This window comes from Xenopus laevis, chromosome 8L (assembly GCF_017654675.1).
Source record: "Xenopus laevis strain J_2021 chromosome 8L, Xenopus_laevis_v10.1, whole genome shotgun sequence".
Classification (NCBI taxonomy): Eukaryota; Metazoa; Chordata; class Amphibia; order Anura; family Pipidae; genus Xenopus; species Xenopus laevis.
Window position 1 is genome coordinate 5,094,783 of NC_054385.1, and position 26,198 is coordinate 5,120,980.

At 41.2% G+C, this 26,198-nt stretch overlaps 1 protein-coding gene across 2 annotated transcripts in view; it reads right to left on the reverse strand.

Moving 5' to 3' along the window:
* col5a1.L (collagen, type V, alpha 1 L homeolog) overlaps positions 1-26,198 on the reverse strand; it is a 103,262-nt gene that overhangs the window by 19,026 nt on the left and 58,038 nt on the right. For both annotated transcript variants that reach the window (XM_041572351.1, XM_018229490.2), the window contains exons 13-42: positions 25,887-25,979; positions 25,568-25,624; positions 25,393-25,446; positions 25,022-25,075; positions 24,810-24,863; positions 24,662-24,715; positions 24,530-24,583; positions 24,292-24,336; positions 24,015-24,068; positions 23,206-23,250; positions 23,042-23,095; positions 22,554-22,598; positions 21,041-21,094; positions 20,706-20,750; positions 18,363-18,416; positions 16,393-16,437; positions 15,500-15,553; positions 12,239-12,346; positions 11,116-11,169; positions 10,768-10,821; positions 10,214-10,258; positions 10,057-10,110; positions 9,630-9,674; positions 7,751-7,804; positions 7,236-7,289; positions 4,405-4,458; positions 3,280-3,387; positions 2,947-3,036; positions 2,816-2,869; positions 1,589-1,696 (exon numbers count right to left, since the gene is read on the reverse strand). In XM_041572351.1, the coding sequence (XP_041428285.1) occupies positions 1,589-1,696; positions 2,816-2,869; positions 2,947-3,036; positions 3,280-3,387; positions 4,405-4,458; positions 7,236-7,289; positions 7,751-7,804; positions 9,630-9,674; positions 10,057-10,110; positions 10,214-10,258; positions 10,768-10,821; positions 11,116-11,169; positions 12,239-12,346; positions 15,500-15,553; positions 16,393-16,437; positions 18,363-18,416; positions 20,706-20,750; positions 21,041-21,094; positions 22,554-22,598; positions 23,042-23,095; positions 23,206-23,250; positions 24,015-24,068; positions 24,292-24,336; positions 24,530-24,583; positions 24,662-24,715; positions 24,810-24,863; positions 25,022-25,075; positions 25,393-25,446; positions 25,568-25,624; positions 25,887-25,979 (1,797 nt within the window). The remainder of the gene's footprint in view (positions 1-1,588; positions 1,697-2,815; positions 2,870-2,946; positions 3,037-3,279; positions 3,388-4,404; positions 4,459-7,235; positions 7,290-7,750; positions 7,805-9,629; positions 9,675-10,056; positions 10,111-10,213; positions 10,259-10,767; positions 10,822-11,115; positions 11,170-12,238; positions 12,347-15,499; positions 15,554-16,392; positions 16,438-18,362; positions 18,417-20,705; positions 20,751-21,040; positions 21,095-22,553; positions 22,599-23,041; positions 23,096-23,205; positions 23,251-24,014; positions 24,069-24,291; positions 24,337-24,529; positions 24,584-24,661; positions 24,716-24,809; positions 24,864-25,021; positions 25,076-25,392; positions 25,447-25,567; positions 25,625-25,886; positions 25,980-26,198) is intronic.

Sequence of the window (26,198 nt, forward strand, 5' to 3'; positions counted from 1 at the left end):
AGTACAGATTAATCCCCAGCACTACCAAACCAAAATTCGACATGTTCTGGCCAAATGTCCCATCATTAGTTGGAAATATTCTCAATAAAATGCTGGTTTTCTCTTTCTTCTGCTGAAAAAAAAGATCCCTAAATCCCAGTGGTAGAGTCTGACACTCAATGAATGTAACCAGTGCTGCAAAACCTTTGAATATTCAGCTAATTGATTGACTGCAACACTCGGTACGAGCAGATGTAATAAGACATGTGGTTAATGTCTCGACAGATTCCATAGATTCCATAGCTGAATTCTATAAACCAGGGGTAAAGGGGTCTTGCGTTTACAAAGATCCATATCAAAAGGGTCACAAGTGGGCAGAAGTTAAACTGTATGGAATGGAACCGCACACAGCAGCACCAGAAGTAAAGAGCATTTTCTCCCTTGAGTCTCATGACCAGTAGCACTATGGAGTTGGCTGATTTTATGGCTTATATTTTCATTAATAGCAGGAACCTCTACTTGTTTCATAAGCCCTCACCCATTCAGTATGGCTGCCAGGATGTGAGAAGAATCAAGATGTCAGGGCATGAAAACATAATAGAGCCACCTTGGTTACATCAACAACAAGGCAGTACCACATCGATGTAACATTTTCCCTCTCTCTGATAGGGTAAGAAGGCATATAAATTAATAAGAATTGTAGTGCTTGGGTCTAACCTTTTTTAACCCATGAGCCAGGACCGCCATTAGAAATCGCAGGGCCCCATAAGACAAAATTTCCTGGGCCCCCTGGGCTGCGCCCACCACAAGCCCCACCTACAAGTCCGTGCTCCCCACCCCACAGGTCCCCCCCACCACACAGTAAAAAAACAAAAAAATATTGGTGGCTAGGGTTCGCACATGTTAATAAAAAATAAAAAGGTATTGGTGGTCAGGGCCCCCCATAAAAAAAACATTTGTGTCCAGGGCCCCCCTATTAAAAAATGTTGGTGGCTAGGACCGCACACCCCCCCCACATTATAAGAAAATTGGTGGCCAGGGCCCCTTAAACGTCCATGCCTTCCCGAAGTCAACAGCTCTCAGAAAGATGGGGGGGCCAGGCTAATCAAGTAAGTCAAGGGGGCCCCCCTTACCCTCTGGGCCCCCTACAACTCTCCCCCCTGTCCCCTCCTGATGGCGGCCCTGCCGTGAGCAAAATTTTAATGTAATAGTTGGGGAGCAACACAAGCATGAAAAATGTTACTGGGTGGTGCAAAATAAGTGCTGTGATTGGCCATTTGGTACAGAAGACTCTGTTTGGCACTACAAATGGTTTTTATGCAACCAAAACTTGCCTCCAAGCCAGTAATCTTAAAAAAAAAGCACCTGCTTTGAGGCCACCGGGAGCAAAATCCAATGGGTTGTTGAGCAACATAATGCTCATGAGCCACTGGTTGGGGATCACCTAGAGCCAGCCATTTATCCTAGTAACCTGGAATGTTAATAAGTTTAGGGCCCACAAATTTGGTCATAAATGTCTAGACTGTCTGCTGCAAATGTAAGACTTGTAGGATCCCCTATTTCTGTTTACTACTCGTACTTTAGGATGTAATGTACATGTGATACTTACTGGAGCTCCCTTCTCACCAGCAGGACCTGGTGGTCCCTGAGGGCCAGGTCTTCCAGGCAGTCCAATAGATCCAGCTGGACCTGCAGCTCCTCTTTCACCAGGGGAACCCTAAAATGAGAACAAATTTCTCTATGAATGATGTAAAACTTCAAGATAGTTCTTTATATGCAGACTGAATTTGAAGGATTCGGCTTTTCTTCTCAACAAGGGAACAAAAATGTGTCAGTGTTATGTTTCTTGCAATGTATAGGTATAGAAATTGGTATATATAGTCTATGCGAGCATATGGAGGGGTTGGTTTGAGTGTGTGTATATGTGCACTGGGGTTCATTTGGCAGGGTTGAACTTGATGGAACTTTTTGCTTTTTTCAAACCAACTTAACTATGTAACTATAATCTGAAGATGGGCAGTTAGGCTAGGGGCACACTGGGTGATTCGGGGAGATTTTAATCGCCTGGTGACTAATCGACTCATCTTTGCAGCGACCAATCTCCCCAAACGCCTTCCCTCTGTTTTGCGCTGGCTAAAATGAAAAATCGCCTGCGCTAAAGCACTTCGTTTTCTGAAGTCGTCCGAAGTTGCTTCATACTGTGCACCTCTTTATAAGCACTGCATGTGATTTCTGTCACCAACATCTTCACTAAGAAAGAGTGTTTTTCCTCTCCGGACTTCATATCGATCCTGGGATGCTCTTGGAATAAATGACTAAGCATAGTATCGATTTGATCAGAGTAAAACTGAACAGGCTTAAATTTTTTTTTATAATGAAAAGCATTTGTTCTTAAATATGCCAAAAAGAAAATTTTGGGCACTTCTTCGATTGTGATACTTGTGCAACTTAAAGAAACAGACCCAGCTTAGGACGGCACATCCTATAATGGATCTTATTCTGGTCATGTTGAAGTCATCATTGTTCTATTAAACCCCAAAGAGGAATTAAACATTTAGGGTGATGGCAAATATTTGGGAGTGACCTTGAAACTACAGTGTTGCATTGGGTGACACAGTCCATTGCCACAACTGTAGCACAACTTTATTAGGGAGTGGACACCCAACAGAAAATCATGCATTTCTTTTAAAGCTCAACATAGGGACTTATATATAATACCATAATATACTTGCAGCCCCTTTGAAATTATTTTGTGTATATACCCCAAGGGTTTCTCCCTATCAGAACAGTGCATCTGAGTTGTTTAGGTCAAAAAACTAGATTAAGGATCACTTACAGCTGGGCCAGGTGGACCAGGAGGACCTTCATTGCCTTTAAGTCCAGGAGAACCCTATAAACACAAAGGAAAATAATTAGTCATGTTCTGTCTTTAACCTATTTTAGAACTAATGTAATCTCAGTACTTACAATTGGACCCGGGAGACCTCTTTCTCCAGTGAAACCTCTTAGACCGGGAGGACCATCTTTTCCAGGTAAACCAGCAGGACCTGGGTCTCCCTTAAATAGAAAGGACAAGTAAGGACCACATGAGTCTCTAGCATAATAATAGTAAATATAATGGAAGTACAAGGTAACAGACTGTATGTTATGGACAAAGCTAGAACTTTATCAAGGTCTTCTATGCTGAGAAAAATGTCATAGCAATAATAGTTGCAGTGTATAAAGAAACTTTTTGAGATCTTTTGTCTACTACTGGTAGAAATCTGGAAGCTTCTCTTAAATGTTGAAATGCCTACTCACCTTGGATCCTTCTTTACCAGCAACACCGGGTAAACCTTGCTCACCAGGAGGGCCTGGAGGGCCAGGATGCCCTCTTTCACCCATTGGGCCAGTCTCTCCAGTTGGACCCTACAAACATTCACAGCATGCAGCGTTAAGGCTTACAAGGGCCAGAGGAAAATTCAATAACGTTTTATTTAATGAAACTATAGGGACAGTGAAAGCCAATTAAAGATTATTTCTTGAGGAGATGCCGAGATATCTGTCATGGAAATCATTTTTAAAAACACATTTAAACCTTAATAAAAACAGAATAAATTCCAGGAGAACGATTGTAATTATGTGATTAAGCTTGAACTAACGTTTATACATGACTATGCATATGACAGAAGAGCAGATGTTCCGGCATCTCACAGCGAGGATTTTCCACTTGATTACAGGCAAAATGTGGATTGTCTATGACTTATAAAGAAATTGTACATTAATGAAAGTAGCTGTTGTGTAAGAAACACACACAACATTCCCTTAATGTCGAATGACAGTTTGGGCTGGGCATAGGCTGGGTCTGGTTCAACTCGTAGATTGGTTTGGAGGGGGATAAGTACTAAAAGTATGGTTTGGTTGGAGAGGGGGCTCAATAACACATCTATCTGTTTAAAATTGGGTTAACATGGGCTGTGATGTCAAGTCTATATGCAAATAAAGAACTTCTTGGGTTGAAGAAAGGGCAAATACCAGGGATTACTGCTCAAAGAGGACCGTTAATGCTAGGCCTTACTGCTGGAAGGGTGAAGTTCAAGAGTGGGGAGTCTCAGACAAAATATAATACATATGGGAACCTATTTATCATGCTGTGTAAAAAGTAGAGTAAAACATTACTGCTGATGTTGCTCATAGCAAACAATCAGCAATTAGATTTCCACATTTAGAAAAGAAAAGCAAATATCTGATTGGTTGCTCCTCCACGTTTTACACAGCATGATAAATAGACCCCATGGAGTAGTCCACACCCAATGCCAGTGGGAATGAATTAACTGGCAATCAAAGTGCATCATTGGCAAAGGCAGATCTCAATTTTAGATACATCAAAGTCTAATTAATTCTACCGTACGGTTATTTCAGGAATCAAAAACCTTTGCCACTTACCTGAGGACCGACAACGCCAGGGGGACCAGGAGGGCCGGTCTTTCCTTGGAAGCCCTAGTGATGAGAACATAAAGCATGAGGGGCTGAGATGCAGAAAGAGGAGCCCACAGAGAGTTACTTGTGTCTAACACTGTGAAGAAACACCCCGAGAGCAGGAAAGGCAAGACAGGGACAAGAAAACACAATATTACATGGGGTACAAGGAAGGTTAATGGGGTTTGTTAGAGCAGCACAAGAAAGGAGCATTCAAGGCTTTGTTTGCCATTAAAAAAAGCGCAGAATGATAGATAAATTAACATTTCATTTCCAGTTTTATGGGGATCGGTGCAATTAGCCACAGCAATAATTAGGTCTGGTTATTGCTTCCTGGTGTTTTACGTGCACCGAGCTAATAACACTAATAACCCTGAAAGCTGATTCTGAGAAGGTCTTCGTTAAATACAAGGTGTTCTCCCTTCTCCCAAACAAATCTGGTTCAGAAAGGATTCAGTAGAAGGAAGAAAAATATATGTACTTTCTGCTACCCAAGTACAGACTACTGTGTCAGAGCCTTAGTGGCTTTACGTCCTCTTAAAACATTAATGTATGAATTGTCCTCAAAGTCTGTTCGGTAGTTTGTACTGATCTTCCGTGGCCATTAGTGCCGTAAATAATTGAACTTCTTGCAGTACGCTGCCTCTCCATTCTTTATCACTGCTCTCAGTCCTGAAATGGAATGGAAATTAAAAGGGCACTATCCTCGTGTAAGCTTCAGCTTTTATTTTTGAGTGGTGTTTTGCGTTTTGCCACGATATATATTGATTTTAATTGTCCCATTAAGCAAAGTCTTCCATGTCCTAAAAGGGATGTGTCTTTCTTGGTTTGAATGAATGAGATGCCATTATTTTGCCAGTGGGGTTGGTGGCTGCCAAGCTTGTCTGCATTCCTTCCAGTCCCAAGCTCCATGTTGGACAACCAAGAGCTGGGTCAGCCTATGGTCCTTCTCCCACTATGAGAAGTTTGCGTATAGCTAAACATGGCGCCCACCACCTCTGCTAAACAGTATTTTATGTTATCCTCTTAAATGGAAACTCAAGTGGAGAAAAGATATTGATTAGAGAGGTTAGAATAATGCAGTGCAACACTCACCATCGTCTCTGGATCACAGTAAGCAATGAACAGAACAGATTTGTTAATAGGAATCATGCATGCCTAAGGGTAATCCCATTCCCAGCACTGCCCAGTTCTGTGTACAAAAATACTCTCCAGAAATTGCACATTTTTGTACTTAAAGGGAAACTAACATCTAAAAGAAAACGTAGGTTGGTGCTTGATTTTTTTATATTTTATACCTTGGTATATGGTAGAGACTGCCAATATTGCACTTACACTGTGAGTAAGCTAATAGTAGCCCTGCTGTCCCACAGAGATAATGCTTGAGTAGCTTCAGATACCATTTCAGACCCATTTTCTTTTAAATTTTAATCCCCTTTAAAGAAAGCGCTGTAAGAAACATGGAGCAGTGGCGCAATGGAATCTCTCAGTTTCCATACCTTTTGCATGCCTCATTATACTTCTTGGCGAGAAACACGGGATAGTGTCTCAGCGTTGCAACCTCTTACAACTGACCAAGCCGTATGCATCCAAAGAGTGTACGACCAACTTAGAGGCAAGCTAGGAGCAGCCTTGCCAAAAAAGCCATCCCGGCAAAATGGTGCCACGTTTGTTTTGCAGTACACCAGCGATTGTAAGGCCAAAGCAGAATAGTACCTACAACAGTTCCTAGTGTATTGAACTCCATGCAGCAATGGCAAGCTGGCTGTGATAGAATGCCGTGCCTTGTACAAAAGCCAAGGGGAACTGCCATTGTTGCTATTTTCTAATCATCATTTACTCCTATCCGTATTAGTAGAGTGTGATTGGTGGATAACTATATGTACAGAAAATCCTATTGTTATTTATACAAGGAATTAGGTGCAGACATCTTTTACTAGAAGGTGTATTTATTACACTAGGTGCTAAATTACATAAATAAGTTAAACCATACTTAAAGAGGTTCTAACGTCCCACTAAGTTCAGGCTCTATACAGTATTGCTGTCTTTACAAACCTTTGTGTGATTGAGAAGATAACCCTTATTGATTTCCTACTAACCGACTGTAGTATTCCCTAAGAAGCCATCAATGAATGCACCTCAGATACAATTATTCTTCCTGAATCTACCTCATGCCATTACTTAAAAAACAAATTAGATGTACAATTCAAACAGGTCCCGGCAGCAAGGAGAATGAGGGTTGTATCATCAAGTATATTAGGATTGAGCCTGCATGGGACTGGATGAATGTAATCCCAACGGCACAAAAAATAAAGTTTGAGTCTAAACCCAAGTTCTTTAAAGAACATGTAATTGTATTTGAAGTTACACACAGTCACAGTTTCTCATTCTATAAGAAAGATAAAGTAATATGGATACCTGCTTCTTATATCTAATGGCCTATGCTGATTTGGTGTACCAGTAATGGAAAAGATGGACCAAGCAGGATTGTCATTGAACACATTCAGTGAGAGACTGGACATTGTTCATGGCAATCTGATGGAACCAAGATTTCACTGGTAAGGATCTCCCTAGCTTCTCCCTAGGTGTTTGCCTTGTGCATTTAACCATCGTTACTCTGACCTCACTGGCCAAATGGGGGGCGATTCCCGTAAATCACTCCATGTAGTTGAAGAGACACGCACCTAGCATTGAAACAGTTGGTGACATCTCCTCGGCTACAGGGAAGGGTTTAGAGGAACCACGCGACCAGTGAAAGTCAGATGTAAGGATGCTTTGAAAACTATCCATGTACTTACAGTTTCTCCCCGTTGTCCAGGGTGGCCGGGAAGTCCATCTTTCCCTGGTGGACCCTAAAACAGAAGAAAATGATAGTAACTAACAGATCTCATATGATCCCTATCTCACTTCCTGAAGGTTTTATTTATGTGTTTTGCTGGTTTTGCTAGTTAGGGGTGTTACTAGGCAGAGCTTAGTCTGTTGTATTTAAGGATTGAGTTCCCATCTAGATCAGAATTGGCTGGTGGATAATCCTTGGGTTTATGGAATTAATAGGATGACTAGACGTTAGTAAATAGACACAATGGGTTATTTATATGTTCTAGCTTGCTTCACATCCACTTATCTAGTCCTCAAATAGATATTCCTATCAAAGGTTGTGGTGGCTGAGCTTGTATTATGCAAAACCAGTGGTTACTTGTTATTGGTGTGATCCAAAAACCCAACTGTGTTTACTCTATCATGCAAATTAACCATAGTAGTAATTAAGACTATGCTTAAGTAATTAAAAGGGATGAAAATGAGTTTTACTTACAGGGGGGCCCTTCGGTCCTGCAAATCCAGTGGGTCCTTGAGGTCCAGGGGGTCCCTGTTATACAAGAAAAGGTGTGAGCAAGGCAGTTTGACCGATAAAACAGACATATTTAAATTAATTTATTTGGCTGCATTGTAATGAATTGCCAATTTTTTTTTTCTAAGGCTGCTCCATGCAAATCTACCAAGCATGAATGTAAGCCGCAAGACATGTCTTTATTCAACCAATCCACCGGAGCTCTACCGCATTTTGATGGCCAAGGCATTGTCGTATGGCATGCACTGCGAATCTAAGACTGCTCAGTGTTGTCAGAATAAACTGCAGTTATAAGCTCTCATTCTAGACTGTAGAAGTGGTCTCCTAGACGCACGACTCATGATTTTGGCACTGGCTACAAGTTTAAAGGCCATCAGGCAGGTATTGTTTGTATGTTTAGTTGGCCTTGATTAGACCATTTATTGAGCACAGTCAGCCCCCCCCATAAATGATCTTCTTCAAAAATACTATCTAGCTATACAGATAGAGCCATGCTGCCCACAGAACACGCCCTTTACTTCAACAAGAGAGGTTATGGCAGTATATGCTCCATTTGTGTCCTGACTCCATCTGAATGGCCATGCAGATCTAGATTAGTGCTCAAACTGCTCGTTCTAACATAATTAGAACTAGTTCTGACAACACGTAAAAACCTACTGCAAACACTACAGAAGATTACATTCCTCCATGGCACCATGCTACCATGCCCAATGCCATAGTTACAGGACTTCAGCTAAGATGCTTGTACGATTTCTTTACCAACAAGCACAGCGGGTCTGCTGGATGGAGCCATGCAGTCAGTCAGTGGTCAGAGTGTTCTACCTTATGAAAGCGCTACTGGGTGGCTCCCGGACCCGTTTCACTTCACACTGGTTTTTCCTTTAGTAGCCACACCAAACATTTTAAAACAGATTGAATGTTTGCTTTGGGATGAATAATTTTCATTGGATCCATGAACATTTTACAGCAAACTGGCAACCTCTAATAAGGCTTTGCAACAAAATGGAAGCATATTTCGTAAACAAATCAATTTATTGGCAATACCAGGTGTTCATACCACATTATAGTGGTGGCATCTCATGGATAGATTCTGTTGTTGCCATTTTCCTTAGATATGCTGGTTGGCACACTTCAAAAGCTTGAGGAACCTTAGTGAAGCAGTGAACCACCTAAAGTGCCATTTCTAGCCGCAGACCAATCTAAAGTTAAACTTCATCAAGTGGACATTGTCACACTGTGCTAGACTCTCCTTCATGCTAGAACCCTAGTGGAATAACCCATCACTGGTCTTCTTTCCCCATTAGAATGCTTCCATAATCTGATCTATATCTTGTAGCTTAATGGTGACGGGCATCTTCATGCACGGTGAGGTGAGAAACAAGGGGGGTGCATGTACACAAAAAACCCAGCACATTTGTCCTAGGGACCCTGTTATCATAACAGAAACAGGTGTGCAACTGCCAAAAATTAGGCAGCTTCCAGCAGGGTCACTGGGATGTGCTGACATCGCTAATTATCTCATTATTAATCATCTCTTAATAGGTGACTTCTAAGCACCGTTGTGAATATCCAGTGCTCAGCAACTCTTAATTACCAAATTGATCTGATGAAATGTCTTTTCCTCCCATAACAGTTTGAGAACCAGAAAATTGCAATTCAGAGCGAAAACAGAAATTTTGGACACTTTAACATGTAGATAGAGATGCATTCTACATGAGTATCGGCTGCAAGTGTACATTACGGATTTTCTTCAAGGAAAGGAAGGGATAAATAAGCCTGTTCACTGTGCCTCTTACTCAGATACTTAAATTTTAGCTTGAAATTAAATATATATATATCTTACCCTTTCACCAGGTGGACCTGCTGGGCCATCCCCTCCAGAGTTACCCTGCAAGACAGAGAAAGAAAGCAAATTAAGTGAGGAGCCATCTTTGTGCATAGTCCAGACTGTAGGAAACAACCAACTGCTAATACAAACTAGATTCTTTCATTTAATATATTGATAGGACTTAACTAGTGCCCTATGTTATATCAGTCTTGTTCTATATTATCCATAGAACTAACTGCAATAAAGTAATCCAAAAAGAATGAAGGCTCTATAGCTATGCTCCCTCTAATAGATCCTTGTGGGGAGTACCATTTATTCAGCCATATCAAATCAATCCAAAGATGTAGGCTCTGTAGCTATGCTCCCTCTGATCCTTGGGGTGGGGTTCCATTTAGTCATTAACCATATCAAAATAAAATGAACCATTTTGTTATTAACTCACCTTGGGGCCTGGCTTGCCTGTAGCTCCCCTTGGACCTCTTTCACCACGTGGACCCTAAAGCGAACACAGTGTGTTTGGTCAGTTCATGTTGGCATGAATAACATTGTCGAAAGCACATTAGTAGTCTGCTATATGATAGAAAGGTTGGATTTCTTACCGTTGGACCTCGTTGCCCCCTTGGACCCGGTTTGCCAGGGGTACCCTAAAAAGTAAAAAAAGAACATTTGTTTAATGAAGCAAACAGATAACAAATGAAACATGTTGACCAAAACTGGATTATTCTATCCATCCCACCATCATGGTGTCTGTGGGTAGTTCCAGAAATCCAACCACCTGGGTCAAACTTTGGTTAAAAATATCCCAAGAAAAACTAGTTTTAATATGACAAAGTGTTGATTCCCTGAATGGAATGTGGAGCCTAGACTGGATAAAACCAGTGCTTCTGTCACATTTCCTATAGGAAACAACTTTTATGAGCATTATTAGAAGCTGCAATAAAACCAACGTGAAATTACTAATTATCCCTTTTTTTAAGTGCCTTAGTCTCAATTTCCACTCATTCCCTTTAACACCATGTCAGGTATCAAGAGAAAGAATATTATGTAGATAGCACACATGTAGCAAACGTGAAGAAAACCACTTATTTTCTTCTACAGTCAACTAAAAGTAATCTTCAGTTCTATTACATCCCAAGAAAAATAGGTCACTCACCCTTGTGCCTTTCTCTCCGTTTGCTCCTGGGAATCCTGGGAAGCCGATGGAACCCTTTGGGTAACAGCAGGTGAAAACGTTAGTTCATTTGTCTCACTTTTGATACTGGAGAGGTTCACATCTCAATGTGACCTCAGATCAACAGCATATAGATTTATATTGTTAGGGGGATACTGTAGAAAAGCCCTGAGCTCTGTTAATAACTAGTCAAGTTATGATCCTTGTCTACCTATCTTGTTATCTTGCCAGCTGGGTGGAACTAAGCACGTTGCTTATTTCTAGTAAAAAGGCTATAAACCAGTACAGTTTGGCACAGAAATCTTTTGGTGGAGAGTTGGACAATGTTACCTTTGGACCTTGCCTTCCTGGATAACCTGGTAGACCGGGAACACCAAGCTTTCCCTGCAAAATGGCAAAATATGTTAGTTCCTTCACATGTAGTAGACATCAGTCAGAGAGAAGACATTTCTAAGTTATTTTTCACTTGGGGATTTGATGATGATTCAGACTTTAGATGGAGACACAGGGAGTTGCTTTCATATTACAAGGGGATAATGAACCTAAAAGGCTTCATGAATGATCAGACCAACTGCAGTCTATCATTTGTCCTACAGGTTTTGAGTGGATTATGGTCACCTCCTATATGCAAGTAAAGTATATTTGGTGCATTATATTTTTAGTGACCAATTAAAACATAGATTTAAGTGGCTTTGGTTATACTTCATCTGAGTATGATATTCTACACCGTACATATGTTTCAGAGCAAGAAACCCTCTTAGGGAGGCGGAAGGGGACATCTCATTTATTTTGTAATATTTTTCCTAAAGAAAAGTATTAATTTGTCTGTATGAAGTACCCATTTCATGGTCAGACAGGGGACAATAGGTTACAGATATGAAAGAGGGAGGGCTGGATTTTGCTAAGAACTTCATCCTATTATAATAAAAACCTTCAGGAATACGTGTGAGAATTCTGCCAAGACTACAAGGAATCGGCATGCAAGCCAATTACTGTGTCAGCAGTAAGTACATGTTCTGTCCAGGACATGATATGGGAGTGCTAACAAATTTTAATGATGCGGCAAATACGCCAGCCCTGCTTTTTTTTTTTACCATTCTCCGTGTACCCGCAATTATAAAGATGCAGCCATTCTCGTCAGGCACGCTTACTGACACTTCTCAACCTCTCATGCTCATTTGTCAGAATACTTAAAGAGAGATGAAGCATCTCTCGCATGGAGAACAAAATAACAGAGTGCTCGTCTGGCTTTTCAAAATGCCCAATGATGTTTTCTAACCCTGAAAAAAGGAACTGTGCTGGTACAAGGGCTGTTAGAACAAATGGAAATGTGTAGTACAATAATAGGCATCTTCATTTCTAGGTTTCTTTCCAAATAAAGTTATTGCAACTATATCATTCAGCTGTTTGTTTGTATATGCACTTGCTGCCCTGGTTGCCTTTATTGTCCTACCTTCTCACCACCAGGACCAAGTGGACCTAGTTCTCCAGATGGACCACCTCGACCCTTTGGACCCTCGGGACCATCTTCGCCTCTGGGACCAGAAGGACCAATTTCACCCTGGAAATAAACACAAAGGTAATCAGGGAGTGTAAGTAATAGACAGGATAACAATGAAGGAACACAAAAACGTTAATAGGAAAGGTCAATATGAATGTAGTATGGAGGTAATAATCTCAACAGGTCAGGAGATATTTGAGATAATAGAAGTTTGGTTGCCTCTATAAGGAAGTTTCCCAATGTAGATAGATTGTAGAAGCTTTTCAGATTCACTAGCGTGGGTAAAAAAAAAAAAAGTTTTTAATTATTTGTGGTGGGGTTTAAAAAATATATCTGTAATTCAGTTTAATACAGATGGGGTTTTTTTGTCCACCATTTCCCATCACACCTTGGGAATTCCTTGTTGGACACTGTTCCAGGGAGTCTGAGTGTATTGATGTGCCACTGATGAAGCCCTCATAGATAAGTTAGAGTAGCACTAAAGTGTTGCTTTGTACACAATAAACTTGCCATGGTTTGGTAAATATCAGTTGTAAGTAAAGCGAAAGTCAACATAAATATATTCTTCATAATTCATCTTTTCCTGGTCTAACTTTCACATCAGATCAAATACCAGTTCTTACAGTAGTTCCCTGTTTAGTTACTCAATTCTATGGCATCCTTGTGTACGCCAATTTTTGGGCAGATAATGGTGGGCCTGACGGTGGTCCCCATACACAGTGCTTGGCCACCTTAAGTAAAAACTCCTGTCTACAGAAGAGAGGAGACTTCTGATTAATCACAAAGCAGCTTCTCCAGGAGAATGGCGATGGCTACAGAAGCCACAAACTTCATAATTTCATTATCTGTGAAGGGGCACTTGTACAGGTGAAAGGACATTGACGTCTCATAAAACAATGGCCATCAATGGACCATCTTCTGCGGATGAGAGGCAAGTGATTTATTGGGAACAGTAGCAAATGACCCAGTTTGCAGGTTTGAGGATAAAGACTTCTCCATAATTCTGATGGACTTAAAAAGAGAAGGAATTTGCATGATAGGCACGAAACTGGCCTTTTCTGTAGTTGCAATATTTAAATATCAAGTTTAATGTTCTAAATATGACCAAGTCCTTAAAAAACCAGCTGCCAAGCTGTGATTTATGAATGCAGAGCTTGTACTTCTCTTCGTCAGCTCATCTATTGTCAAAGTCACTCAAGATGACCCGTTGGATTAAAAATACAATGCGCTTTGGAGAGAGTGGTGTGATAATGCCTTAATTAAAAACCTGCGCTTTCATCTTTTAATTGATGATATGAAGGCCACCCTGACACCAATAAGGGCAGGCTGGTGGGATATTACCAATAAACTTGCCACGTTAATTAACATATTCCTTCAGTGCTCAGGTTCAGATGGGTTATCAGTTAATGAATATATTGATTCTAGCTTTCAGAAGGACTGTAATGTGACATAGCCAAGTCCAACCGAAACTATGTTTTTATAAAGTGGGAGTGCATGGTATCCTACAGAAACTGTAAACATTTTCTGAAAGAGCTTCCCCTTAAATGGTCATTAAGTATGGCATTCAATGTAGACAAGAACAGCACCTTCTTAATGTAATAAAAAGGCCTTTATTCAAACATGGCACAGACCAATAGTAGCAACGTTTCAAGCCATCTCTGGCTTGATATCCAGCTTGATAAAGAGCCAGAGATGGCTTGAAACGTTGCTACTATTGGTCTGTGCCATGTTTGAATAAAGGCCTTTTTATTACATTAAGAAGGTGCTGTTCTTGTCTACATTGAATCTTCTACGGTGTGGGGTGGCCACCATTGAACGTGCACCAGAAACAGTGGAGGAGTTGTGTGCTGACACAGAATCACTAATTAAGTATGGCATTCCCATGTTTCATTTGAAAGATACCCTCAAAGAGGGACAGCTACTATAAGAGAACGTGACCAGAGAACCATGTGGACTCTTCAATGAAGAGCACTGACAGCTACAAATGAATTCCCTAAAGACCCGGCTGCACATACACAAGTCATGTCATATCTTGCTCAGTTATATACCTGCAAACCAATGCCGTGGAACAAACAAGAGGCTAAGACATGGGAACAATGATTAACACGCTTCACGGTCGCTTTATTAAAATGCCCAAGAGGCCACCCAGCACGTGCACCTGCGAGAAAGGAGCATGTGGATACCAAACAGCAAACAAAGCTGATGTAAGCTTCCCGTAACAGAAAAGCAATCATTATCTCATGGTAAACAAGACTCCCAATGAATGTTAAACAGCACTGCCACCACCTGGAACATCCCATGCACCAAAGGGGCAAAAGTTCTGTGATGCTACAAGTTTCTCATCTATAGAGTCATTGTACTAAAGCAGAGAATAGGGGGTCACATTTCCAGAGAATGGAAGCCTTTAAATATATTATAGAGGCCTTGGTTCATCATTAATCTGCGATGAGTATTGTATACAGCCTGCCCTTATAGACCAGGAGAGTAAATAATACCCAGCAACCTTGTGTTTATCCCAACCCAACTTCATCTCTTCACTGGGAGAAAGTACCCCAGACTCTCAGCTACCCATGACTAAACAGGTAACCCTAAGCCTAAGGCATAGTTTCTCTGTGGGTACTAACCAATATCAATGTAAAATACAATATTATAACAGTCTATGAGTTTGGGCAAAGGTGAAGTCCCTATTGGGAACTGCAAATTATAATACAATAAATCAATTTTGTGACCACAGTTAAATCAAGACTACACCTCCCTCCCAAAGTGACCAAGAACCAGTGTCGGACTGGGACACCAGGGGCCCACTCAAAAACCTTTGACTAGGGGCCCACCAATTAATCTTAGACCAGGGGCCCACTCTTAGTACTATTATTCTTCCTTTCCTCACTCATCTTTCCTCCTTTTCTTTACATACTACAATCTATTATTCCATCTATTTAGCCACTTTGTTCTCATAGAAATAGAGAATGGCCATGAAATAGGCCAAATGTCTAGCAGCATGAGGGCCCACTGACACATTGGCCCACCGGGACTTTTCCTGGTATCCCGGTGAGCCAGTCCGACACTGCCAAGAACTAATACAATGGCCATTGAGGTCCTGGGGGTATCTGTCTGCACTGCAAGCTGATAATAAGGTAACATAGAAATCATATTAGGTGACTTCAGGTAGGATTTGTGTGATGTACATATGTTGTATCTTATTTAGATGCTTACTCTGTCTCCTTTGATGCCCATATCACCCTTAAATCCAGGGAAACCATCTTCACCCTATAACAGAGGGAGGAAGAACAACACATAGAAGAAATAGAAGAAACAGGTTATACACAGTTCAGTTATGCAGGCCCTGTGGCTGGTGGAAGAACACACTGTATGGCAGCTGGAGCATAGGAGAGACTGGGTAGCAGAATAAAACATGGACTAGCTGCCCGTTGCTATGGGAGCCACAGTCTCTTCCACACTTGACTGCTTCTATTAATAGAGATGTGCCGTAGCCAGGGAGGCTAACACGGCAGGTGGAGGCAGAACAATATAAGCCGGCGCTGACTTGCCGCTCTACATGCCCTATCTAGTGCTCCATGTGTCCTTATCTGCCTTCCACTGAGGAGTACATGGCTCCTGTATGTTTGTTCCAATTCTCGCTTTGCAGCACTTTGCTTTGTATTTCACTTTTATTTTCTAATTTCCATCTCTCCCCCAGCCTACATTCTATTCAGTGGCTGTCCACAGTGAATGTTGAATGTAGCAGAGCCTATTTTGCTACGATCTGCCCAACACTTCTACTCACACTTGTGGGTAACCTATGATGCCCTTATTTGCACCCCCATCTCTAAATGTCATGATCTAGCCTTTCTATTTGGATCTTAATTCTTCCAGGTATATCTTCCCAAGAAAAGTGCTTTGCTTTTGACCTACAGCCAATGGCCTTTTTTCTCTTCCATTGCCACCATGTTCCCAGTGTCAACCCCAAAACATACCACCCAACATCCTATCCCACAGTTATCCTACCTCTTTCTTCAGGTGTGCTCCTTTGTTATGTCTATGTGTGTGAATACTTTATATTTAATAGATAGTTCAATAATAAAGCACTGGGTGTCATGGCAACCTACCTTTTCTCCTTTTGTTCCCTTTAAACCACGAATTCCATCAGCGCCCTATAGAAACAAAGAGACGAAATAGAGGTTTTGTAACAAAGATTGATAAAGACTAATAAAAAATATTGATAAAAAAGAAGTCATTGCTATTGGCTTCAACAATCATTCGGAGGATCAATACATGTACACCCTACCAGGCTTAAGTTTAAAAGAGAACTAAAGTTGGACTTCACTACCAGCTAGGGTTGCCACCTTTTCTGGAAAAAAATACCGGTCTTCCTATATATTTATCTTTTTCCCCCATTAATAGCATTGGGATCAACCATAATTTTTACCGGCTAGACCAGTAAAATACCGGCCAGGTGGAAACCCTACTACCAGCTCAAGGACAGGAGCTTTCACTATGAAGATGCTTCCAGTTTCTCTTTTCTTCCAGTTCACAGAACATACTCTTGGCTGATTTCTGCTTTCTCAGCTTATGTACCACCAGTCCTATAGCATCAGCTTCTACAACAGATATAAGACCATTTATAGCCCACCTCTAAGCCTTGCTTCTCAACATCAGCCCAGAGCATACCAAGCATGTGTATCTGTTTTTAAACTGACCCACTGGCAAATACCCTAAAAGAAATGGCTCCAAGATAATCATGTCTCCGACTCCAATGAATTCATGCAAAAAAATTAAAACTAAAAGTCCCATTCCGGCCGACTCACCTTTCCAGTTTATTGAAAAACATCAATCTAATTGCGCCTGTGGATGAGCTTATGGTGAATAATTGCATCAAACGGCTTTCTCTACACTCCACAAATAAATATATAAACGACTAAATTGCGTCCATTAGGCACCGAGATACATTCATCCATCTCCACTTTAGCAAATCTAATTATGACACTAAGGGAGAGGATTTCTGACGTCCTGCACTTGCCTTCTCCACAGCAATGCAGAATAATTCAATTAGCTTAATGACGGTGCTAAAGCCAAATTTTGTGCACTTCACAGGCTAATGTATCTCTAATGGAAAAAAGCTCAGAAAAGCACACAAGCTCCCCCCCCCACACGATGGCTGCCCCCTGCAACGACCATGTGCCTCCAACTCTTTGCAGGTTTTCATTCTCACAAAGTGGTGCTTTGCTGCCCCCTCTAGAATCAAAAAGGTTAATTTCCTCCTCCAGCATCCTTTACTGGGTTTATATGTCTACACTGGAGGTCATTACCTTCATCAGAAGCCATTGCCTCCAACAAGAGTAAGAGCTCTGCTTATCTAAAAGGCTTGTCTAATCAATTTCAACCACTAAAGAAATGGCTTATATGATGTACCAGTCCTCCATACAGTATGTATCCATTACAATGGAAGTAATCTTCTATCTTCTAGAAAGGCTGCAAATATATGTACTGCCAAACCGAAAATCTGTGGGATTATTGTTTTACATAATGCCATATTGCTAGAACCAACTAAGGAGTACTGCCAAATGCCCAAGCTTTAGAGCTATGCCCACCTATTAGTGACCCAAGCCACCTTCCTTAGTATGCAGGCTCTTGAACTCTAGGTCATTCTCGGGAGGGGAGACACTGGCATCCCCCCCAAAATTGTTTTTTTTTGGAAGAAAAGTATCTTTTTAACAATAGGAATTCACCAACTCCAGACTTCAGCACAGGATTTGGGGGAACCGAAGCACTGAAAATTCAGATTTGCCTTGATCCCACTTTTCAACCAAACCATATCTGGTCATTGAAATCTGGTCACGTGACTTCAGAACTCAAGCCAACACATTTTGGTGTCTATCTGATTCAGCTTTGTCAATTCTAATACGTAAGTTAAGGTTGGGATGTGAAATTCATCCAAAACCCAAATTCATCCAAATCTTAAAATGAGGAGTTAGTAATTGGATGGATCTCAAAGAAGCCTCTTGGGAATATCTTCCTCTTGTTTCACAAATCCAAATGATATTACCAACCCAAAACAAGAACATTCAACTGGGCATACCTTAACACCACGTGATCCTGGGTATCCGAGTGGCCCCTGTGGCCCTGCAGGTCCCTGAATAGAAAAAAAAGAGGGGCACCTTGTTAGTTCCGAGGAATTAAGAGGCTGTAGTAGGTCAGAGCAAAGAAGGTTTAATAGTTTAGAATCATTTCACTGTGTTTTCCCATCAGACAGCATTTAGTTTCTTCTATATATGCATATGTATGTGTCAGTGTGTGTATGTATAGGGGCATGATAAGGTTTGTGTGGCACATACAGTCGTGTCTATGTTTATATAAATAGAAGTGTTTGTTTCTTCACCTACGAAATGCGACTGTGAGAAACCTTTGACGTGAGCAGGTGAGAAAGGAATCTCATGAAACAGTGTTAGTGTTGGTGCATTTGGAATAAAGGGAGCTCTAGGTGCCATATGTGTGTATATAATATAATATATATATATTAGGGTTAATTACAGGAGGAACAGGCTCATCCCATGCAAGCCCTTGCTGACTTCTAATGATCCATTAGGCAAGAGAGGAGATGTATTTGTCACACTCTTCTCTCATTCTCCTTCGAATGATGATCTTTTCTCATTTAATGTGCTTGAGAGCACAAGCAGTTCAGAGGGGGGAGGTAGGAGCTTATCACTTTTTTCACTGCGTGGGGTCTTAAAAGGTGGTTGTCAGACCTTTACAATCCAAGTCCCACTTGACGATCCAATCTTTGGCCAGGGCCTTCCTTGAAGGTCAAACCTTTACACAAAGGCCTGTTATAAAATGAGCACAGGAATGGGAGTATTTGGGTGTATCAGCGATGCAGCCATAGTTTTAAGGATATAAGTAACTATTCACCCCCTCATTGACCTTCCCACTGGGCTTTCAGGTCTATTGAGGACAGCAAATTGCAATTCTCCCCAGTTCTTAACTTAATTGGACTTCAGGATCCACTGATCCCCCCATTTGGGAACCATTAATCTAAACCATTTACTTCCTTTGAATGTGACTTCATTTTTCTCCGATTCCTGTTCCAAATCTAATTCTCTTCCTACAATTTACAATATCAAACCGTTATGTTATGCAAGCCAGCTTTCCAGCTATATAATCTTATTAGCATTCAGAAATGCCGAATACTGTGCCTGGTGCCTTGGAAGCTACAGTTGTAAACAAGATTCCGAATAAACCAAACAGAATTGGGAACGGAAGATAAATCTGTTGTGGGTTTTGATGAGTAAGCAATAAAGGAATAATTTACATTATGTAGGGCTGTTACAGATTTCCAAAATATCCCCATAATTTAGTGGGTAGTGGGATCTCTTTATGATTCCAAGGGTTCATACACAATGTCAGCTACTCTGATTGGCTACAGGTTGGTCTAGTCCTAAGAATATCCAAACTCTTTGATTGGCAACAGGTTAGTTTAGTCCAGGGAACATTGCATTTTTTTGATTGGCTACAGTTTGCTCGTATTCTTTTTGCTCTTATTGGCTACAGGTCGATTCTATATTTGCTACCCCGGTCATTTATTCAGCCATGCTTGGTTTCATGGGTTTTATTAGTGAATCAAAATCCCCCATGTGTTAATGTTACACCGTAATCTTTCATCGATATTCGGGCAATGAGCTGAGTGAGGAAATGTATGAAGTCATTTGTTTATTGCCTGTGTGTGACTAAAGGAGAAGGAATATGTGCTGGATGGAAATAGTGGAAGGTATAAATCTAAACTCACAGAGGCAAAGTGGCTCTTCCTTATCCATCCAGGAATCCTAAGTGGGGAGCAGTGAGTGAGGGATACATAGGTAACAGTTCACTGCAACTGATGCCCCACTGGAGGGAGATTGTAGCATTAACCCGTGGAGCAACACTGCCACCCAGTGGCTGAACCAAAGGAAAAGCTGAATCTCCTGTACTTCTTAGCAAGCCCAGAGTCCATTCCATGATGTAAAGGACACTCGTTTTTATTCTTTTGCAGTAATACAACAGGGTGATATTGCCAGATATCAGCTGCCTACAAACTAGAATGGTCAAACCCTTAGCAATTCCTCTGATATTTATTCATTAGCACTGGAAATACCAGGGCTGTGAGAAATGAACAATGGCCGGGGGCAATAAGTAGCCATAAGCTACTGAGCAAACAGTTATGTGCACTTTATACAGCTCTGACAGTACTACCAGTCGTAGTCTGTTGAATCGTATGTTGCACAACCCTACATTATTTAAAAAATAGGGAATTCTTAAGCCTGTACTGCTACTGGTTCCACCACCACTAAAGGTTGGCCTGTGCTTGGAGGTGTAGGACTTCCTTGCTGTCAGCTGCACATTGAATAAGCTCAAAGACAATGTGATGCATAGAAAGCAAATTCCATACCTGGGTTCCTTTCTCCCCTGATGGTCCTTCTTTACCCGGGTGACCCTGTAGGACAGAAGACACACCAATTCAGATATTTGCTGGCACAAATATTCGAAAATCAATAGTCACACAAATTTACGTAATCTGCACACATGATCTGAAATAATTCTTGTACAGGTTCAAGGACAATATCTGCTTATCAATAGTGTTCCAAGCAGAACAGAGCCCCTATTTTTAAGAGTCCCATGGGGAACTGCCCAACTGTAACAGATTGATGAAACCCTTGCTCCTCAGATACTTTGATCATATACTAGTCACAGGCAGTAGTGTCCAATGGAAGAGCTCATACTCACTGGAGGTCCATCAGCTCCGGGCATTCCTGGAAGACCTGGTTTTCCAAAAGGGCCCTATGACAAAACATGGGAAAGACAGGTTGTAATACAGATTTTCACGTATCTACTGAAATCTGAAAGCGTTGCCATGCAGAATGTATTTAACTTATGGTTATTGAGCTATTGCCTTTGGGGAATTCTAGTTTATCCTGAGAAATGAAGGTTAAGCTTTATTGGCATGGAAGACTATAGAAAAGATCTAAAATGAAGAGCAGAACCACCTGTAATGGTTGGGGAACCTATGACTTTGTTTCAATAGAATTCATAATGGAAAATTGCTGGAATGAGCTGAGAGGCTGAAACCTCTCATAGAAGAATATTGGGCATAGGAAGTACTGTTACCAGCAGAAATAGCATTAATGCTTCACCCTCTTGTAAAGTACACCTAAAAAATATCAGTTGCATCATATACTTTTAACTACTCAATACACTCAGGACAGGATCCATATAAATAGTTTATATGAAATAAGATGCTGCAGATTGCTTTTCTCGTATCTATTTATGAAGGCAATCTCCTGTGCTGTACAGTCTTTGCTTTGCTCACTTTGGGTTATGCGAGGCTGCAGGGCAGGGAACTCATACTCCAGTTACTGGCTGGAACCTCTTGGAATTGTGAATACAATACCTATATAGTGAATTACAGCATTGAATTCATGGGTTTCTAGTAATGACATAAGCTGAAAGCTTGTTCCATCCAGAAAAGTTCAGGTAGCTAGTGGTATTGACCTCCTTCACCTGCCATTGATGGATCTATGGGTCAGGGTCAGGTAATTTATCCCACCACTTCCCCACTATTGTATGATGGCTTCTGAAACTACTAGAAATTAATACCTACCCAAAGATACCATATCAAGAGGAATGGAAGATTTAAGCAATAGTTGGCATCTTCCTGGATTCACCATCTAAACAGTAACCATAAGGGCTCAAGATTTAACTTTTGTACTTCCCCTTTGGGGTAGCGCTTTAGGAATAAGGTTGCAAACTTGAAAGAACTGCTAGTGGTAATCCCGTCCATAGACAAGAATGAGAAGATTGAGGGGAAGGGCCAAGAGGAGGAATCAATATTATTTGGTGGAAGATGATAGGGTATGGAGCCTAAAGAGAAGAAGAATGGAAAAGCCACCAAAAAGTTAAGAGTAGAAAGAGTGTAATTAAAGGGAATTTAATGTTGGATGTACAAAAGGAAATTATGGGAGAGAATGTTCTACACTTTCACAACTGATTTACCAAGTCTAATTGGAACAAGAACATCACTGTTGAACTCAGCTGCTCAAGTCTAAGCAACGTGGCTCATAACTGGCCCAGCGTTTGACTGGACATGAAAGTAATTAAGAGGATTACTCTGCGTGCTTTGTCCATAGTTCTGTGTTGGTAACTTTTGTTGGTAACAGATGTCACTTGTGTTTGTGTTGGACAAATGGTAGACTTTTTTTTTTTTTGAATGAACACAACAGCAGGAAAGTGTTTATCCTACCTTTTCTCCTGGTGGGCCGATAGCACCCTGAGGACCTGGAAGACCCTGTGGAACATAAAGAAGATGAGTCACAGACATTAGCCATTCCCACATTGCTTATTTTATCCTGGTGTATCTGATGAAGCAGCATTCCATGATACATTGTCTATAATTATCTCTTACAGTGCCATATGCTCTAAACATCTAAGGCATCATTGACACATATATTTTGCTGCTGCTTTTATTGCAGTTGAATCATTGTGAATGTTCTAGAGCCCATTGTTTGCATCTCCACATCAAAGCTGCTTAAATATAAATTACAGTAGGGGTTCATAACCCAATGGTGCCTGCTGAAAATTCATCAAGATGGCCACCATGCCTACCTTACTCTAAGTCATGCTTAGGGAGCAGAGATCAGAAGACCAAGGTGTTAAATGACCACAGGACGTCTTAGAACAGAAATACACTGGGACAATGGCTCAAATGCTGCTGTGCCTGGTAGAACTCACCTGTGCTCCTGGGTTCCCTTGCTGCCCGGGTGGTCCTGGCTCACCTTGAGGCCCCTAAAGGACAGGAGATAAAGATCAATATCAAGACAAGCCTCAAAGAGAGTTTAGAATTCAGCCGGCTCATTCAGTCACTGTTCCTAGAAGAGCGGAAAGAAATCACTTACCACACTACCTTTGGGGCCAACTTGACCGTCCATTCCAGGAACACCCTGACGGAGGGAATAAACAAAATATGTTAGAATCACATAAGCATAAATATTCCAACACAAGGAGGAACCAACCATAATTTAATCACACAAACCCTGAAAGATTCCAATACATTTAATTTTTTTCTAATTCATGCTAGATACGATTGGCAGCATTTCTAATCATACATTTGATATTTTCATTCCAACGCTTCTCTCAGAGGGCAGCAGTACCCACAATGCCTGGCGGCTTGTGTTGTTTTGTGCACAGATGTAAGAAAACATTGCAATGCAAAGAGGCAAGTAGGGGGGGGGGGGCTGATACACAAGTCTTTAATTTATGTGGAATACATTAAGTTGTCAATCATATTATTTTATTCCTAGCAGAAATGTTGGTGTTCTAGGGGCAGTTTAAGAGCGAGGACATGTTTTGCATACTAAAAGTGTTATATTAAGAGAACTGCATTCCTCTCAAGTAAATCTGTAATGACTGATAGGTATTCGGCAGCCAGGTTTTCTTGCTAGAATGGTTCCATGCTGCAGATTGTTTGAGATATCATAATAAGGCTGAGATCTTTACAGCGATTCGGCGGAGCAGCCTCATTAAGTGTTGCTGGTTTATTCTTCTGGGTGCAATGATATGAGTGATGGATGACTGCAGAGGTGATCAGAGTTTCCTTATGCGCCAGAGAGAAGGAGGTTTTCTCCTCCAAGTCACCAGTGCTTTGACATTGTATTATAAACTATGTGCAAAACAAAAAAAAACCAAAAAGTTCAGAAGCACTTACAGTAGATCCTGGTGGCCCTTGAGGTCCTTTAGGTCCAAGCAACCCTCGTGGTCCCTAAAAAACAAAGAGAGAGAGCACATAAACAAATGAAAGCAATACATGGACCTACACTGTACTAACCCATGAAACCAGAGCTAAGTCCACCCCCAACATTTTATCTGCAGATAAAACCCATCTTCTGCTCTCAGCTGCTTTCACTCTGGCACCTGCTTAATGTTAAGTCAAATTAGGGGTGAAAGTCAAATTAGGGGTGAAAGAATACTGGGTAGATACTTACGGGTTCACCTGGCAACCCTCTAGGTCCAACATCTCCATCATCACCCTGAAAAGATAAATACAAGATTTTGTTTTAGCACGTTACAGTTTGGTCCTTGATTCTTGTAAAGCCCTGTGATGTACTATTTCTGATGCTTGTGGTGCCACTTACTGTGTGCCTTGTGGGAAGCAGTTTTGCCATTTTGTGGACATGTTTAGCTGGTAGTATTTTATTAAAACTGTGGAGCAATTCTACATACCCTTTCTCCGTCCTCTCCAGGTGGCCCAGGGGGACCGTGTGGGCCAGACTCCCCCTGTAAGACAACAGTAACCATTAAATACAAATTGTGATTTAAGGCAAAATAGAGTCAGAGGAAAAAAACTCAACCTACACGATGTCCCTTTTCGCCTGGTAAACCAGCCAACCCATCGAATCCCCGGTCACCCTGAAAAAGATGGAACCAAAGTAAGTATGTCAAATATTTTTTTCTCTGCTATGGCTTACAGAGTAATATCAGATGCAGGTTCTAGCAATATTACCTTTGGTCCTGTTTGTCCAGGCATTCCCCGAGCACCATCACTGCCAGCCCGTCCCTGTAATGAGGAAAATTTTATTAGCACATCCAACTGATCCACTCTGGTCTCTGTTCCCAGATGCACAATACAATGTCCAATGACAAATGCTTGTTCTTTTCACAAAGTGTGATTTCGTGTGTTGTTGGCACCTACAGAAGCAAACATTAGAGTCTTACCCTTCGTCCTGGTTTTCCTACTGGACCTGGAGAACCTTGTGACCCACGTGGTCCCTAAACAGAAATAATATATGTAAGACAAGTTTTTAACCTAAAGCTCAGAACATTAAAATATCACGTGGTAGTTTCTGGTGGTTCACCACGATGCCCTTTAGTGGAGTCCCAATTCAAAAAAGTTAAGAAACAAGGCTATAGATTGACTACCTTATGTTATTGAGGCTCTCACCAGTGTGGATAAGAAATATTTACGAGAACACTTAAGGTCTATAGCACATCTTCTGCAGTGTAAGTTAGCTTATATGAAGGAAAAGGGTTGGGGTGAGGTTACGCCAATGCATCTGGTGAATTGGCCGAGGATTTTATGTACCTACCTGAGGTCCCAAGTCTCCTGATTCTCCCTTTAATCCTGAAGGACCCGGTGAACCCTGAAAAGACAGAGAGGGCTGTTAGCATCTGAGTCTCAAAGAGAGAGAGAGAGAGAGAGAGAGAGAGAGAGAGAGAGAGAGAGAGAGAGAGAGAGAGAAGAGCAAAAGGGTCTCTTCTTACCATTGGGCCTGGTCTTCCTGTAAGACCCATAGGACCAGATGGCCCTCTCAACGCCAGCTGCAAAAAAGACAGGTATCAACATTAAAACCATTATACAGGTAAGATAGAGATACCATATACTAGCATACAGTGGATAATTGATAATTTTTATGTTGGTAGAATCCATTTCAACAGGATCTTTTGTCATCATACATGTTACCAATAACCTGGTAGAAAACCAAGTTCCCTGGCTGCTATATTTCATAGCCAGGCTTTTCAGACTTGACTCTGTAGTGCCAAAGATTGAGAAATGCTGCATGATAAACTGTAGGTGGCTTACTCTTGCTTGCTGGAGAATAGCTTGGGCTTGTGATTCCTGGGCAGACACTTGGGGTCCTTTAGATCCACCATCTCCACCACCAGAGAAGCGGAACTGTGAAGAGAGAAATATGAGTATTTCTATAAAAGTATTATTGCAATTGACTACTGCATTTATTATGGTGTGACAGTTGGTATCTAGTTAGGCTTCCAATGAGTTTGGTCACTCCCAGGTCCTGCAGGCCACAGAGGTGGAAGCTTCCGATTTCTGTAAAGGAAGTGACCAGAACTCATCTCAATCAATTCCCTTTAATGATTGATCAAAATTGAGAAT